Here is an 18,411-nt window from a genome sequence, read left to right as displayed (position 1 = left end):
TGTACTTGGACTGTCAGAAAGCCTTTGAAAGGAGTCTCTTATTCAAAGTAAGCTGTCATGGGATAAGAGAGAAGGTTCTCTTATGGATCATTAACTGGCTAAAGGATAGGAAATAAAAGGCAGCAATAAATTATCAGTTTTCACAATGGAGAGAGGTAAATAGTGGGGTCCCCAAAATATCTGAAATGGAACCTGTGCTGTTCAAAATATTCAAACATGATCTGGAAAAGGGGGTGAACAGTGAGCTGGCAACGTTTGCAGATGATACAAAATTACTCAAGATAGGTAAGCCCAAAGCAGACTGTGAAGAGTTACAAAGGGATCTAAATAAACTGGATGATAGGGTGACAAAATGGCTGATGAAATTCTGGGGGCAGTACTGGTGGTCTGCGTCATGATGCAGAAGTGCAACAAACTACAACTGTATCTCAGGCAATGTATGTGCTACAAGGATGCTGTAGCAACCTCCATTGGCAATGCAATGGCTTACAAGACAAGACAGGTATGACCCAGTCAGGAGCCAGGTTAACAGCAGCTTCCCTTCCCCAGTGCACATTTCTAACACTAACCCACCCAAATCTGCTCGCTGAAGTGCAGGCAAAGAGCCGGCTGACTAATTCAAGTTTGGAAAGCTGCAGGGGAAACAGGCGTCTGTCCTACTAAATCCAGGTAACTTCGAGAGGGTAAGTCCATCCTCAGAATCAATGCCTGTGCTGGGAAGAGAAAAACCCAAGTGGAGACTCTATTGCATCACATCAGCATGTCCCTCCTGATCAACAATAGAACTGGAGGGGATCTCTTTGCAGGAAGGCTGGAGCGACTTTGCAGCGCACTTCTGCCGTGAGCTCCTGTATGGGGACTGGAACGAAGGGTGAGAAAACATATTGATAAATGAACATGCCTTTCTTCAGTGTGATTGGGTAAACTGAGATTGAACCGACAGGGGTTTGATGAGTCACGTAAACACCAGTTCCTGGTGGAAGGGGAGGGAGTAATGGTGGTTCGGCTGCTTATGGGTTATGATATATTCTTGTGCACACAGAGCCTTGCAAATACATCAGTTTGAGTAATGTCACCAACTTCTGCTGCTTTTTCTTATACTGCCACAAGGAAAACTTGAGAGACACTATCGAATATCTTATTACCTCACCCAACTTGTCTCTCTAGTATCCTGCGACCAACACAGCTACAACAACACTGTATCCACAAAATTTTTTGTTAACTAACAGTTTAGGGTGCTTTGAGATAATGACATGCCATTCCACACAGCACTTGAAAAGAAACCCAAACATTAAGAAATATGGAACTCTAAAACCGCAACATCAAGTTCAACACATCACTTATTATATGCTCATAGGCTAGAAACTTTCATCTGCCCAATATCCACATCATCCTAAATCTGTCCCCACAGTCAAACAGAGAGAGACATCCCCCATCCATAAGAAATACAATAATCTCATCGGTGATCACCAACAGTAAAATGCTTCAGAATTAACTGTGCACTGGTTGAGCAAACTCGGTCGTTCCTTACGGCCATAAACAGCCCACAGAAAGAGAGATTTTGTAAATACCAAATTGGGCAGAGAAGCAAGGGTGACGGATCCAAATCAGCATTTCCCTAAGGTAAGATGAGCACAGCCTATTCCTTCTGGAAAACGTCCACTTGGAAAAACGAGAAGACAGTTACATTCGTTATGGGGGACTTGGCTATAGTGATACCCTTTTGAAAATGAAGTCAAATGAGAGCTCCAATGCACTGCAATGTTCAAACTGCCAATCTGTCTGCCCACCAGGATTGGAAACAAAAACAATCGCTACCTTGAGGAGGTGGAGCCCTAGATTCAACCCTGCCATTAACACCTTAACGCTATCAGGATGTTCCCCTCAGCCCCAGATTGCAATCCGTGGTTTTGTATGACCTCTGCCTCTCTCAGTTTTGACTAACCAAATTCCTCCGTGACCTCTTGCTTTGAGCAATCAGCACCTGGCAAGCTGCCTCCTGATCAAGCAGCCGTTTATCTGTCACCACCTCTGTTTGACTATAGTAACCAGAGCACTCTTGAACAAATATTAGTGAGACCGCCATGCCCACAGCGAAGCCAGGAGCAATTCTCACAGCTGTATTTCAAGTGAACTCAGGAAAATTCTGCAGCCCTTTCTCATGCAACTGGCTCCAAGGGACCCAGAGCGGCACAAGAAACTCTCAGGCTTGAGGGTCGCCTAGGACTGTTGTATGTGCCTATATCACCAGACCTTCTAAAGAGGAGGAATACCAAGCGAGGCAGGCATGGAAAGCTCTGTCCTCCTTCCTGAGGTAATTTCCTTTCTGATACAGAAGAGTAGCTGCGTATGAACATTATTTCTTGAGTCCCAGTAGCTTCTCGAGGGCCCTTGTCATGGCTGGGGCCCTGTTGTGCTAATCACAACATGGCAGGGAGTGAGGGATTAGAAAAGAACGTAAGCCCTGTTCTGGAGCATGTGCGTACAGGCCAGGTTTCCATGCCCCCCTCAGAAGAGGGGCTGGAACGGACAGTGATTAGGCTGGGAAAGAGAGACAGGCTTAGCCTCAGTAACCACCACCCGGTGCCATTTATTTATTATTTAAACACACCACATTTAAAGTACCAGCACCAATCCCCGACACAGCCAACCTGAGAAGCAGAGAGAGACTCTGAAGGGATTAACTCCTTGGGGACTACAAGCAGACACAGTTATGCACCATCTCCCTAACTGAGATGTGAACCGGGGGATCATTAACTTCCTTGTGACACCTCCTGTGTGTGTGTGCACACAGGAAGTGTCACAAGAAAGCTAATATATATTTTACACACACACACACACACACACACGAGATTAATGCCATGCTATCCCAAACACTTCTGAATTAAAACTGGCAAGGACAGCTCCCTGCCGCCCCCATCTTCCCAAGGGCTAGTCATCTGGCAGATTCCAACACACACACTTTACCTAAAAGTACCGGTCTGTGCAAGGCTGCAGTCAGTGGGTGCTAAGGGGTCTCAGCATCTTGCTAAAGGTGCTCAGCGTGATACAGGACTCAATCCTCCCCACACCCAGCTGCTCCCTTTGTATAGTGTAGAGGGAGTTCTCCTGGGAAGCCCCAACACAGTGCCCCGCAAGGAGCTGTTTTCACCTACAGCTCAGGAATCATATAGTCACTTGCATTGCTGGAGACAGAGCAGGGTGTGTTGGGTAGATGGGAGGGGACAGCTGAATTTGACAGCAACCATGGATAACGCTGATGGAATTTTCACTGCTCCCACAAGTACGACATGCAGCTGAGAGAGACTGGAGCTGGACTCTTACAACTTCACATAATTACTGCTGACAGGTCACTCCAGTCTAGAACTAGCACTTCTGAAACATACTCCTCTGACACCTCTCCTGCCACCCTCCCCCATGTGATCCTATTATAACTGTGCTGGGGAGGGGGACCCACAATGAGATCGTCCACACACGGCATCCTGATGTTCACCAGTCACTGAGGTGCTGAACGCATAGGACCAGGAACGTGGTGGAGGACAACATTAGCATCACAGATTCACAACGGCAGCGTCAGGCACCAATGAAATTTGGGGTAAGTCCCTCCCGCCGTTCTGCCTTCGTCTGAGGTAGAAGCAGGGAAAACAGGCTAAGGCTCCCAGAACACAGCTACCTGGGGTGGGGTGTGAGTGTGTGTGTGAGAGAGAGAGATTATTCATCCTATCTGCTTTGCTTCCTCCTTTGGTGCACACCAGTGACATGTTCTGGCCAGCAGAACACTTCCTTCTTATGGCTTACACATACACACAGGATGGTGCGCCGGTCTCCAAGACCTCTACGAAGTTGGCTGCCCTCCAAATCCCCGCACTGTGAGGCACGACTTACCAGTTCCACTTGGGGGCCCAATCCTTCCAGGATCCTGTGGGCCGCTTCTGCTTTTTTCTGCAAAGAAGGGGGGGGGAGAGGGGACAGGAAGAGAAGTTATTTCTCTCGCCAATCAGAATTTCAGTCCCAGGGTTCATTTTTCTCCCTGCTCAAAACCTTTTGTTCAGTTTTTTTAAACTGCTGCTAAACTCAACCCCCACTCCCACCCCCCCTCCTCCGCTACCCCCCACCAAGGTGCCAGGGGAAAGAAAAGGCTAAAAGCAGCAGAGCTCCCAGATCCGCAACACAGCACTGCAGGCAAAGGGCACCGCTGGCTCAGTTTAACCTGCACAGTCCGCAGAGGAGCTGCAGAAAACAATCCAGACGCCGGAACCTACTCCATGCTGCCCCAGCCGCCCCCTCGTCCTCAGCGCTCGCTCATTCAGGAGCCCTTCGGCTGCTCACAGTAGCAACTGAATTCTCTTTCGCTTTGCAGGCGGCTGGATTCTGTACAATTACCTCAGCACGAGCGCAGCACGAGGGGGCGGGAGAGGGAGCAGGCAGAGCCAGAGAGAGATGCCCTTTCCAGGATTCATCCTCTCACTGAACATGTGATCATTACATCTGAGCTGCCCTTAGCTCCTTCCCTTGCTAGCTTCCCTCTCCCCTCCGCAGTACAACACACATCCCCCGCTCCCCGGCCAAACTACCTGGCACTTGCTAGGAGAGCGGGAACATGTCTCATCCTGTGCTCAGTGGTTACTAATTAAACAGGCCTGAAAAGAGCCAGGGGTTCACTGCAGGGGAGGCGGGGGTGGGGGAGCTAAATAAAAGATGACATGTTCCGTCAAAAGCTCTCTTCCTTGCAAAGCCAGGCTTCTCAGTGATTGGTACCAACAGCCCGATAGGTCTGGATCGCTTTACGCTGCTGAGGTTACCCAGCACTGAGCACATAAAACAAAACACCTGGCAGTATCAGGGGCTGCGGAGATGGATTTTTATACACACTTAATAAAATAAAACATAGAATTTTAAGCATTCAAGAGGGTTAGAAGGTGGGGGGAATAAAATTCCACTGCTGCCTAGAAGGGCTTAGCATGGGGAGCGCCATCAGCTCCCCCAGGGTTTTAAAACACAGCGGAGTCGAAAAAATCCTTCTTGAAGCACGTTCACCTGAGAGATGGGCTAGAGCCACAAGCTTGGGATCTGAATTTCAAACACTCTCCAGGCTGGGCAGCCTGAGGGCAGGGTTTCTGTTAAGTGCACTATAAATTGCCAAATTTGGATCAGGATTTCAACTTTTGGGGTATTTAGATCGAGGGGGCTGATACGGGCCCCTCTCTGACAGCAAAGCACATAACCCTCTCACGCTGATGCCTGTCCACAGCTGGATGCACTTACAATGTTTTGTGATGGGAGATGCCTCGCTAATCCCCCACATGCCGTGCTGACAGCTCACCTCGACCCTCATCCAGCAAATGCAAGGGCTTTATTATGTTTCCCAAGATTTATAACTATCTATTCCCTTCATCATCAGGGCAGAGCCCCAAAAGTGCAAATGCAGATCAAAGGTGTGGAAATTCCTTGCACACCCACACAGAAGAGCTGATTTGCATGTGAGCACTTTTGCAGGTTTGGTCCCAGGAACAAAGAAGGAGCTCATATCTGCAGTCATCCACTAACCAGCCCGGGCTAACCATCCACTAACCAGCCCCAGAGAGCTCACCTGACAAATGAAAATTTGCCCAGCAAACCAGGATGAGTTTCAAACTATTCCAGGGGCTGCAGGATGTGTGGGTGCAATGAGACGGATTCTCCTCTCACATTGTTGTCATCTGGAACTAATTCAGCTAACATCACCCCAATATAACTGAATCATGCAGCAAAAGAGCCTTCCTCACCAGGAAGAGTAATACCACCACCAGCATGCAGCTCGTACACAGCACATCTCATCAGTAGAGCTCAGAGAACTTTACTACGGAGGTCAATATCATGACCCCCATTTTACAGGTGGGGAAACTGAGGCACAGAGCATTTAAATGATTTGGGCAAGGTTGGTCAACAGCAGAGCCAGGAATAGAACCCAGATCTCTCCAGCCCCAGACCAGCACTCTATCCACTAGACAGCCCCATAGCCATGGCCTGCTGAGAGATACAGATAAAACATATTCCTGGCACACCCCTTCCCACTCCAGGGGATGCTGAAGGGGAAAATACCCCCAGAGCAGCTGAGGCAGGGATAAGCTCCACCAAGCTAACACCCAAGCAATGCTTAGAGGAGAAGCAGACAGCTGGCTGGGTGCAGAGGTGAGACTTGGCTCCGGGAATTTTATAGCAACCCCTTCCCTGTCTCTAATTTCCAGATACAACAGGGGTCTGCTTCTGACCTCACTCACCCCAGCATAAGGCCAGGAGCAACTCACTGAAATCTGTGGTGTTACGCCAGCATGAAATGAGGGACATGAGAGCAGAGCCAGCCCTGGTATTTCCACCCTCACTCTGAAAGGCCAGTGCCCCATCCCCAATATTCACAGGCTCCCCCTGATACTCAAAGGCTAGTCTGGCCCAGCATGGGGCCATCACATTGGTTTGCATTTGAACTACCACCCAACAAACCAGCTACAAGCTGCAGCCTGGCTCACGGCTCTTGCAACTAGAGTACAGCAAATAAAAAGCAGGTGTGAAGGGTCCTAACCAAAAGCACAGAGTGGAATCGAGGTGCTAGTAAACTATGCAGCCAGCCCAGATGGGGTTGGGAGAGGGACTCCTGCCAAGTGAAGAAAACATGCAAGAGATTTTAAAAGGTGCCTTGGTGGGGTCTCATTCCCCCCTTCCCCTCCCCGAACTGTCCCTTGCCTATTAAGTGGCCGCTGTGAACTGAGTTGGTGCAGCAGGCTTGTTCTTAGGGGAACGGTATCCACATCACAGAAACCACCAGCGCAACCGGCGCCATGGCTGGCAAATGAAGGAACTGTCCTGTCATCCCCAGATGTGGACCATCCAGCTCTGGGGTGAGGCAAGTGGGTGGATTCAGTGTGGAGAGATTGCATTGCTGCCTGCCTGGGCTGTACTTGTTCCAGAGATGAACCAGGAACATCAGTCTCTGGAAAGAACAGTCTTTTCCCCTAACGATAACGCTCACCTAACATTTTCTCTGTGTGTTTCTAACAAGGTTCCTTGTCACTCTCCTCATTAACAAAGGATTGTTTCCCCTTGCTGGTCCCCCAGTGGAGACACTTCACGGGGATTGTGTGTGACGCCATAAGCGGAGGATTGTGACTTCACTGATGGATCCAGCAGGTGGAGAGAGAGGAAGGAGAAAGTTTATTTGTAAACACAAATAAATGCAGTTCCAGCAAAGGGCAAAGAGAAACATGCTGCAAAAAATACATGGTTCTTTGGGTCGCCCCTTTCTTGCATATTTAGCCCAGTATAAAAGTCTACCTACAATACGCAGGACCAGGAGGAATCGCTAAACTCAAAACTAAGAGGCTAACAGATAATGTTGGGATGGAGCTCAGCAAGGCCAACTCTCTCAATGCCCAGACAGACTTTCCTCTCAAAGGTGGACAATGCCCGGCTAGATTTTTGCCATTTGCTCCTTCTTGGGCATCCCCTGAAGATGATCCAGTAGCTGCTGCATTTGCAGCTCACAGCTGTCTGCCTGGGAATCAGTGGTGCCTATAATCTGCACACAGCACTAGCTGGCAGAGAGCCATCGGACACACTTCGAGGTCCCCTTACCACAATATCAAGCCTTTTAGTCTAGGGCCATGGTAGATGCAGGCCCACATTTCACTCTATGCCCCACCAAGACAACTGAAATCGGTGAGGCTGTGATTGTCAGGCAGGGGGCAAGGCTTTCTCACTGGCAGGGCCATGTCTGGGAAGCCAAATCCCTGAGATGACTATTTGATTTCCCCTGTTTTTCCAAGTCTCTTCTGTTTGGGTCATTTGATACATGACCATTCCCTATAGAGGGAGGGGTGCTTCAAAGTCTGTAGCGGGGTTGGGGGTGCGATAGCACGTTATAAGTAACGACCAACAATCTGTCCCACCACAGATTTGCAAAAAAGACGATGCGAGCATTCAGAGCTGGGTTTATCTCGCAGACATGGAAGCCACCCAGTGGTCAGTTGTATTATCTACACTTGGTTTCTGTTCTCACCAAGGCAGGCTATATTCCAGTCAACCCCAGATCACTTCAGCGACCAGTGATGCAATTCAATTAGCTACAAACAGCAAACTAGCAGCGAAGAGATGCAGCTTAATTGTCTTGCATTTCATCCATCAAAATCTCCGTGAAAATGCCTCGGTGCTGAGAATTCTGCTAGTCCCTGAATATCTGTGAAGTTGCCAGAATGTATCTTGCGACATATATTTGGGAATGTAATGGCTCTCTCTCCGGCATGGCCTGTGTTATATTAGATTATCACAATGGTCCCTTCTGGCCTTGGAATGTATGAATTCGATGAAAAGACAAAGAAAATATTTGCCTTAAATGGGACTTGATTACAGCATGTTGTTTGATTAAAAAGAAAATGTTGCTTTTTACACAACGCAATGGTATTTATTCTTGTGCACGAAGCGTCTTTAAACTCCTCTTGTTGGGCTCGGCTATTTGAGGCAGACATGCCCCATCAGCTACACCGGGAGAAAGCAGAGGATTTGAACTCTCATGCTTAGGCTCCAAACGCACAAGTTCTAACCTGAAAGCTAAAAGATCAGCTCCACTAACGGGTCAGTCAGGTAGCTAAGAAACCATACAAGCCAAACTATCAGGCTGAAGTACACACTATGGAGAAGGCTGCCCTCTCAAAGTGTCTTTTGCTTTAACCCCGTACGGCCGCTCTGCTCCCCAACTAATGAAAGTGGGATGCTAGCTGGAAGCTCCCCCGCTCTACGAGAGACGGCTGTGACAGCGGATAAGAATTTAGGATCCCCACTAACACCACGGTTCGCACACTCTTTCCGCAGCATGTGCCACATCTGAAAAGAGATCACCCAACTTGCCCTCGCACCTTACCACACCCCTGTGGCACCCACAGGCCACAGCTTACATGGGAAAACAGCTTGATGCGGTAATATGGTATTTTTAGCTTCTTTAATTGCCATTTCACAACTGGGAACAAGGAGAAGTCAGCCTCATGGGGCTACCAGCAAGCGATCTACGGACCACAGCCAGGGAACGTCTCCATGAACACCAATGCTACCGTTTGTAAAGCACTGTATCAATGGGATGTAACATATGGCCTGCATGATAAGAAAAACGTTTATCCCTACTCATAAAAAGGGACAACTGCCAAAAAGGGACTTTTCCATGCGAGATCCCTTCCGTTAGGAAACAATGGCTTGTACTGTAGATTTCCTGCCAGATTCATTAAGAAGGGAAAACACACCATTCTGTAGCCAGCACTGTTCATATAATGCCATCACAGCTCCATAGATTGCAGTTGTATAGATCCCTACCTGTGAAATTAAATGTAGCATCTCATTATAAAGTTAAACTACCCCCACCATGCTTCACCACTGCTGTAGCAGAACATAATCTCATGCAAAAATACACCACTGCAATGGCTGCACATCGAGCTACGGTTGAACACCACCACCTTAACTCCGCCCCTTACACACAGACGTTGGAACAGACTATAATTACATGACTTTACATCGGCATACATTTTAGATACACATGTATCTAAAGTTCCAAAAACTAAAACCATTATACTAATGCCTGAGAAAGTCTATGTCAGTGGTCCCCAACGCGGTGCTTGTGGGTGCCATGGCGCCTGCCAGGGCATTTTTGTGCACCCGCAAGTCACCCCGCCGCCGAGCGCAGCCACTGGGGAACTGGCCGCCGAAATGCTGCCGAGAAGCGGAGACACCTAGAGGCGTTACCGTTTCTCGGCGGCATTTCGGTGGTGACGCTTCTTCCGCTGCCGCTTCTCGGTGGGATTCCAGCGGGCGGTTCTCCGGCGGTGGGGTGTCCGGTGCCCGCCACAGTCTTCTGGGAATGTGCTATTCCCACAGAAAGGTTGGGGACCACTGGTCTATGTGATGACATAATTAAAAAGACTGTCATGTAATGCTTAGGATTCAACCTTAAAACCAGTTCACCCCAACTGACAACTTTTCATATTGCGCTGTTGAAGTTATTGCATTTAATTTCTAGTCTTCTTTCTTTTTTTAAAAAGAGGGGAGGAAATGGAAGTTAAACAAGCCTCAGTTGTTCTGTAACTAATACAAACCAGTCAACAAAAGCCAACTGGAGTCTATCAATGCCATTAGTGAGCTGCACACTCTGAGGCTTGGGCACGCATCTGACAAAGGTCACTACATGTTAGTTCTGCATGTTAAGTAATATATGTGTTTCCATGGCTGTGCATTTATCCTCACTAATTCGTATGAGTTAAGCCTGTCCCTGGACTCGTCAATATTAAACATTTAGAAGTTTAACCCCAATGAGCCAAGAATTTCCAGGTCTCTGGGAGATCTATAAACACACTTGTCATAGTTAGACAACTTAACGAGATGACCAGAGGCAAAACACTGCAGGGAGAACGTAGCTGAGAATCAAAAGGACTGACATCGTTCCTCTCGCGTTAACTGATTAACGTACACATCTCCAGAATGTAACAGTGCTGGGGAAAGTATTCTGGGCACGGCATCTCGCTGTATGTACACCGAGCAAAGCCTATCCCGAAAGCTGCCTGATTAACACTTGACACACAACGTAATTGCTGATGCTCCTTGCTGCATTTATCAGATCCTAACACAACTGTAACAAGCTATTTAAAAGGCCACACAGGCAGAGGCAAGAGCTGGGTGGCAGAGATGTTAATGACATCTATTAGCTATCCAAAGTTTCCCCACACTCCTAATAGAAGACTTTTGCTGAAGGACGAACAGCATCAGGAGAACACGCTCCAGTTCTGCAGGCTCAGAGGACAAAAGAGCCTGGTCCAGGAAGGCAGGCGAACGGGCAGTGTGCAAAGGAGGCTTAGAGCTCCTCCTACATTAGCGGGATCTTTGCAGCAGAATGGTGCCCATTCCCCACTGCTGCTGTGCCCTTCCATGGGCACCTAATGGGGATCAGGATTAGGGCTCAATGCTACTTCCCTGTGAAGCAGTGGGATTTTTTCCCTATTGATTTCATCAGGAGCATACCGAGCCCATAATGATCAACCCTACAGCGTGTCCATCCTCACACTCAGTCAGCAAGCCCAGAGTTCTGAATGTGTGTTATTTAACAAAGAAACACTCCACTGCTCTGCCACCAAGACATTAACAAGCAAATCTAGGCATTGTTCTTAGTGCGATGAATGAAAATCCCACTGGTTTTCTATTCCCGCCACTGTTCCTCAGCCAGCAGTTAATGGCCCCTTTTCCAGACTCAGCACAGATTCCTGACATACCATCCATCAGTGGCTCAGCATCTGAATGGAGTCATTGGCAGCACAGGAGCACGTTGGGGGCAGAATTCTGCTCCCTTTTACACCACAGCCACTCTACTTGAGTGGAGTGACTCCGGATTTAGCACCGATGTAAGCGAGAGCAGAGTTCGATTTCTTGCTAGGGCTGCGGAGAAGCCTCCTCTGCGACGCTTTTAGGAAAGGACACACTGCGAGGTGCGACTGGACGGAATATAAAAGGCAAAGCATTAGCTCTTCACATGGGGATGTAGGGGTCTATGGGCAAATGATTTAGGAGCTTTCCAGTAGCACCAGGAGGCCCAAACAGAGACCAGGGCTCACAGGGAGGGACAGTCCCTGCCTCAAAGTGTTTACAGTCAAGGTAGACAAGGGGTCGGAAGATAAAGGCACAGAGCAGGGGAGTGACCGACCCAAGGTCGCCCAGCAGTGGAGTTGGAAATAGAACCCACCTCTCCTGACTGCCAGTCTAATGCCTTCGCCACATTAGGGGATCCCCCTCGTACCCCCTGGTGGCCCGGTGCACAGATGCCTCCTGCAGGGCAGGGCTCTGCAATGCATGGTGATCACGGCCTACCCACCCTTGTGCAGCTGAAACAGCACAATTGCACAGAATTGATCGCCAGCTGCTTCCCGGAGTATGCTGGAAAGAGGCCTCATTCTGCCGTGTGGCAGTCACCAGGGGGTGGGCGTGGTTATTTCCCATTTGGGGTGGGACAGACGTGTCATGTCACAGCTCTAACGGGGCGTTACAAACAACAGCGAGCTAAAAACCCGCTGAGTTACACCCGGCGCAGTGAGCAGTTTCCTTTTCACCTCCTGGTGCTGGGAACTGGCATCCCCAAAGGGGTCAGTGCTCATCAGCCCGAGAAGCTCGAGCCATGCTGTGGCCCCAAGGAGCGGACTCGTTTTTCACCATGCTTCACAGTTTGCTTTGCATCTCCCTGCTGCGTCCCGTTCCACGCGTCGTCATGTCTCTGGCTGCTGCTGGGGGGCCAGACATACCACAAACAACCTGGGGTGGATTAACACTGACTGGCACCGAGATCCATTTACATTTCCAGCTACATCCCAAAAGATGGGCCTCCACTGAAAGTCTGCCCCTAGCATCCCCACTCTGCCTTCCCAGACTTCACATCCCGGATGAACTCCTTGATTTCCCTCTCTAGGGACTAGACTGTCCTTCGCCCTAAGGGGCATGAAAGGAGCAGGGACAGAGCACACAAAAATCCTCCTTAGGCCCATCTAAGGTGCTGGCCGCAGTCACACTCCATGTTCTGGCTAAGAGCAGGGGCTGCTCTGGCCTGATTCCAACAGCACCATGGGCATCTTCCAAGGGGGAAGGATGACCAGTCCCCTCCACCGATTCCCACTGGCCTGTACATCCTGTCCGAGCACAGCCATGGCTCCTGGAGGCTTGGTGCCTCATACCCCCAAGGACTCCTACATCCACATTGCCCCCTGCTGGACACTGGGCTGGCGAGTCCCAATTTAACCCTTTGTTTCTCACTGATTCTGTGCTGGATGGGGCACCCCTGCCAATATCAGGATTATGCCCCTTAAACTGCTCCTGAAAACAATGGTGACATCATATGGAAGAAGCTCCGTGAGGGGCCACGAAAATCTCCATGCAGGTCTAGAAATATTCATGGCAAAGGTTTTCAGTGGGACCCTCAATCTGGGAACACAAACCTGGTTTTCCCTTTGCTGAATCTTGGCATGGGAGGGGAGAAAAAAGGGTCCATTCCAGCAATTTACAGGCAGCCTGAGCTTCTTGTAGGGATCACAATCCAGCACAGCAACCTCTGACTCCCAAACCTCCCAATATATCAGAGGGGTTAGCAAGCTTTGGGAAAAAAACCAAAACCTGAAGATGAGGAAACACGAAGTTATTTTGAGAAAGTGGATCCGGAATTAGAAGGGGGCGTTCTCCTGGAATTTTTCCAACCATCCTTCCATATACACTCTCAGCCGCCAGTGCTGAACCATGCTCTCAGGGTTATTTATAGCATTTCATAGACAGAAAATGCAGCGATCAAAGCCAGGCCATGCCTAAGAATATAAGCACTCTCATTCAGGATCAGGCACGTCCTGCACTGAGACAAGCAAATCCTTTAAAGAGGCAGGAGAATACCCAGAGCAGTGCTGAAAGCGTTCACTGCGTGATTACGTTCTGTCCTGGCCATTTAGATCATGAATTCACCACCACAGGCTGGGTAGCAAGACTTGTATATTAAAGCAGCAGGATGTATTCTGATCTCAGTTACAATGGTGCAAATAAGAAGTAACTCCACTGAAGTCAATGCAGTCAGATTGGTGTAAACCTCAGATCAGAATCAAACTCATATATTCTGCAAAAGACCGAAATAATCACAGTTTCATTATTTCAAATGTAAAGGTCTCTCTTGCATATGCTGTCTTTTGCATTAAGATTAAAAGATAGCTGGGGACAGGATTGCAGCTTATCAATACTGGCCCCCATCTGGAAGGTTTTAATTTCTAGACACCAAGAAAGCCCTTATTTTCTCCTGACTCCAGGTGCATTTCATCTGGAGTCAAACCACCATGGCATTTTGGCACATCTTACAAGCTAAGCAGGGTTTGGCCTGGCCCAAACTTGAATTGGAAACCGCCCAGGAACACCTAGGGTTCTGCAGGATGGTGATTTGCCAATGCAGCAGGTGGCAATCTCAGAGGCTTGTCTACACTTGAAACACTGCAGTGCGTCAGTGTAGATGCTACCGACGCTGGCAGGAGGGGCTCTCTCATCGGTGCAGGTAATCCACCTCCCCAAGAGGCACTAGCTAGAAGAATTCTTTTGTCCACCTAGCAGTCTACGTGAGGACTTAGGTCAGCTTAACTACATCACTCAGGGGTGTGGATTTTTCATACCACTGAGTGACGTAACTGGGTCCATTAAATTTTCTAGCATAGACCAGGCCTCAGTATTGGACCAATGTCCTCAAAAATCAAATCCAGGGTCTGCTAATCAAAGCCTTCTGTCTGATCTCGACTACCGGGGTGGAGTTAGAGGAGAGACGTAACTCCCTTCCATGAATCATGAAATCCCTATAGCACCAATACAGCAAGGGGGTTATTATTCCTGTCTCCTCAGTGATGCGAGCACTCTTGTGAAACAAAGGAACGCGCAACGTGTGGAATTCACATAGCCATCAATTGGTCCCACAGTTGAAGAGCTGAGAATAAAACTTTTCAGGAGCATGTACACCACTCCCTCTGGGAACTCCCTGAAGTAGGCATTGCGGGCACCCTGACTTCTGCGCTGCTATTCTACTTGCAAAAGCACAACTGGAAAGTTTGAAAGAGTGTAACTGGAATTCTACCTAGCACGTAGTATCTGCAATGCGTTGTGCTGCAAACAACTTTGTTTGCAAATGACTCATCAAGCATAAGAAGAAAACTGGGGAAATGGGTCATATTGGAGATGTGTATTAATAATCCTCTCAACATTTCCTGTGCAGAGCGTGACTGACCGACTCATTTCTGTTCCACTCTTGTCTCCAAGTTCTTGTCTTCTGCTAGACATTTTAAGTGGGTTTCTGTGGCTGAGTGTGTCATACTCCATCACACCAAGTGACAGAGGTGCAGACCTTCAAGGTTGGGGATGGAATTATATATAAATACCCCAGCCAGCAGACTGCAAAGTGATCTCCCATTCAGAAGGCACTTTAAAAAATGAAAACTGAAATGCTAAGGAGGCCTTTGGAAGTGACAGTAAAGTCTAGTCATCAGCAAAATTATAGGAAAGCATCTATTTGTCAGAGGCTCTGTACAGTACGGCTTACGCTCCTCTCCTCAGAGCTTCTGGGAGTTACCGCACTTCCTGCAGTTATTTCCAACCCCTCTGAAAGCCTAGGATACAGTATCGCTTGGGCTGGATGACTCTCAGTAGACAGAGAAAATCCCACACTTACATGGAACTTCTGATCCTGGGGGAAGATAATAGATGGAGAGCAAAAGTCTATTTTGCTTTAAATCTCTGATGGAAAGCAAAAGAATTCCAAGGTGCTGGGTGCTTCAGAAGATTGAATTTTATCAGTTTGCAACACATCTGTAATACTAAAACGATGCTTACCTCATATTTTTAAATGTCAAGAAAAAATATATCTTTCCTCTTTAACTGTTCCACTGTAACAATCAAAAGGAAAATCTGGCCTCACTGTCTAACACATCAGAACCTGTGTGTGAAACTGACCGGAAACAAAAGTGAAACCAATCAGTCTTTTTTGTTTAGTTGTCCAAATAGGCAGAGCTCAAAAAATAAAATAAATACATCAATAAATGATGCAAAGTAAATTAGATTTTTAAAATTATTTCAGCTTTAATGTTCAAAAGTAGGGCTGTCAAGCGATTAAATTTTTTTTTAAAATTACCATTCATTTAAACATGTTTGCACGGTTTCTACATTTTCAAATATACTGATTTCAATTACAACAAAGAATATAAAGTGTACAGTGCTTACTTTATATTTATTTCTGATTACAAGTATTTGCACTGTAAAAAAAGAAATAGTATTTTTCAATTCACCTAATACAAGTACTGTAGTGCAATCTCTTTGTCATGAAAGTTGAATTTACAAATGTAGAATTATGTACCAAAAAAACCTGCATTCAAAAATAAAATAATGTAAAACTTTAGCACCAGTCCACTCAGTCCTATTTCTTGTTCAGCCAATTGATCAGACAAACAAATTTGTTTACATTTGCAGGACATAATGCTGCCCACTTCTTGTTTCCAATGTCACCTGAAAGCGAGAAGAGGCGTTCTCATGGCCAGCGTTGCAAGATATTTACTTGCCAGATGTGCTAAAGATTCATATGTCCCTTCATGCTTCAACCACCATTCCAGGGGATATGCATCCATGCTGATGACTGGTTCTGCTCAATAACAATCCAAAGCAGTACAGTCCAACGCATGTTCATTTTCATCTTCTGAGTCAGATGCCACCAGCAGAAGGTTGATTTTCTTTTTGGTGGTTTGGGTTCTGTAGTTTCCACATCGGAGTGTTGCTCTATTAAGACTTCTGAAATCATGCTCCACACCTCATCTCTCTCAGTTTTTGGAAGGCACTTCAGATGCTTAAACCTTGGGTCGAGTGCTGTAGCTTTCTTTAGAAATCTCACATTGGTATCTTTGGTTTTTTTGGTCAAATCTGCAGTGAAAGTGTTCTTAAAACGAACAACGTGCTGGGTCATCATTCGAGACTCCTATACCATAAAATATGTGCCAGAATGCGGGTAAAACAGAGCAGGGAACATACACTCAGTCCTCCTGAGGAGTTCAGTCACAAATTTAATGAGCGCATTATTTTTTTAACGCGTGTCATCAGCATGGAAGCATGTCCTCTGGAATGGTGGCCGAAGCATGAAGGGGCACACGAATGTTTAGCATATCTGGCACATAAATACCTTGTAATGCTGGCTACAAAAGTGCCATGCAAATGCGTGTTCTCACTTTCAGATGACATTGTAAGTAAGAAGAGGGCAGCATTATCCCCTGTAAATGTAAACAAACTTGTTTGTCTTAGCAGTTGGCTGAACAAGAAGTAGGACTGAGTGGACTTGCAGGCTCTGAAGTTTTACATTGTTTTGTTTGTGAGTGCAGTTATGTAACCACATAAAACCATTATTTTTTTTTAAATTACATTTACAAGTTGCACTTTCATGACAAAGAGATTGCACTACAATACTCGTATGAGGTGAATTGAAAAATACTACTTCTTTTGTTTATCATTTATACAGTGCAAATATTTGTAATCAAAAATAATATACACTTTGATTTCAATTACAACACAGAATACAATTTATATGAAAATTTAGGAAAACATCCAAAATAGTTAATACATTTCAATTGGTATTCTATTATTTAACATTGTGAATAAAACTGTGATTAAACGCGATTAAGTTTTTTAATCACGATTCATATTTTGGACTTAATTGTATGAGTTAACTGCGATTAATCGACAGCCCCATTCAAAAGGTGTTCTACTGATACAGATTTATTTAACACAGGGTTTTCACATTGACACTGTCGCCCTGATGTATACTGGCCAGTATAAATCAGGAATAAGTCCACTGAAGTCACAGTTACACTGGTGTAAAACCACTATGGGATCAAAATCACACCCCATGCCCTTTAAAGGGCAAGTGGGTTAATCCTGTTGCAACAGGGGAACTAAATAGACAACAAGAGGCTAGATTCTACTTGGGAACATTAAAAGCTTTATTTATTTATTCACTTATTTATTTATTCACTTATTTATGGAAGAACCAGCAATGCTGAACATGATTTATGAGGGCAAATGGATAGTCAGGGAAATACATTCCATACAGACATAAGAGCAGTAGGAGTATAAAAAAAATCCTTTGAATTTCAATTTTCCACCACCCTGTTGTATTTATAGATACATAGCAGTGCCTTTCTGAAGGAACAAGCACTGAGACAGAAAACAAATTAAAATGTCATCTTATTGATTCCCACCGACACAATCCCAAGAGCCGAACAGACATTGTTGCCGGCTTCCACTGGCTGCACTGCATCCAACTCTGTTTTTCAAAAGCCTGACAGGAAAACCTGAAAGGGCAAGCATGCCACAACCCTTCAGCACCTGCACCTGCGATGGAGAAGGTTACATCCAAAGATTTACATCCAAACCCGCGTGACACTGTGGTTAATCATGGTCCCACAGCAGTGGCGCTGAACATAAAAAGCGGCAGTGAGCATCTTGACATTAACTCTTCCCCTCCAAAAGAGAGAGAAGTGATGAGCTCGACACTTGAAAGGAAAGCGGATGTGTCTGTGTTTCAAAGGACAGCTCCGACACTCAGATCAGAGACTGGCTGTCTCACGGGAGAGAGATAAAAGCCATCAAGTCTCTGGGCTGAATCTCAATCATAGCCTTGCGACACCAGGAAAGCCAGGGTTTGAGCCTCACCGCGCACTGAGCTAGGTGGAGAAAGGTGTGTGGCTTTAACTAGAGTCCCAATTCAGTCAGCACCTTCTCTGCCCCAGATATGAACAAACAATGGGGGTAAAATAGCCAAGCCCCAAGATAGGGAAGAAATAGCTGAAGGAGATGCAGGTATATGGCTGCCCAGAG

The 18,411-nt window shown here is 46.8% G+C and overlaps 1 protein-coding gene across 13 annotated transcripts in view; it reads right to left on the bottom strand.

Moving 5' to 3' along the window:
* The window catches only part of NCOR2 (nuclear receptor corepressor 2), a 399,104-nt gene that overhangs the window by 176,084 nt on the left and 204,609 nt on the right, over positions 1 to 18,411 (bottom strand). For 12 of the 13 annotated variants that reach the window (XM_084649222.1, XM_084649223.1, XM_084649220.1 and 9 more), the window contains one exon: positions 3,886 to 3,942. In XM_084649222.1, the coding sequence (XP_084505348.1) occupies positions 3,886 to 3,942 (57 nt within the window). Of the gene's footprint in view, positions 1 to 3,885; positions 3,943 to 4,262; positions 4,343 to 18,411 lie in introns of those variants that run through there. The other variant, XM_084649224.1, reaches the window with a different exon arrangement.

The sequence above is a fragment of the Lepidochelys olivacea genome, assembly GCF_965140295.1.
Source record: "Lepidochelys olivacea isolate rLepOli2 genome assembly, chromosome: 15".
In the NCBI taxonomy this organism is placed as follows: Eukaryota; Metazoa; Chordata; order Testudines; family Cheloniidae; genus Lepidochelys; species Lepidochelys olivacea.
Note: the sequence above shows the minus strand (reverse complement) of the source record. Positions and strands in the feature narration are given on the sequence as shown.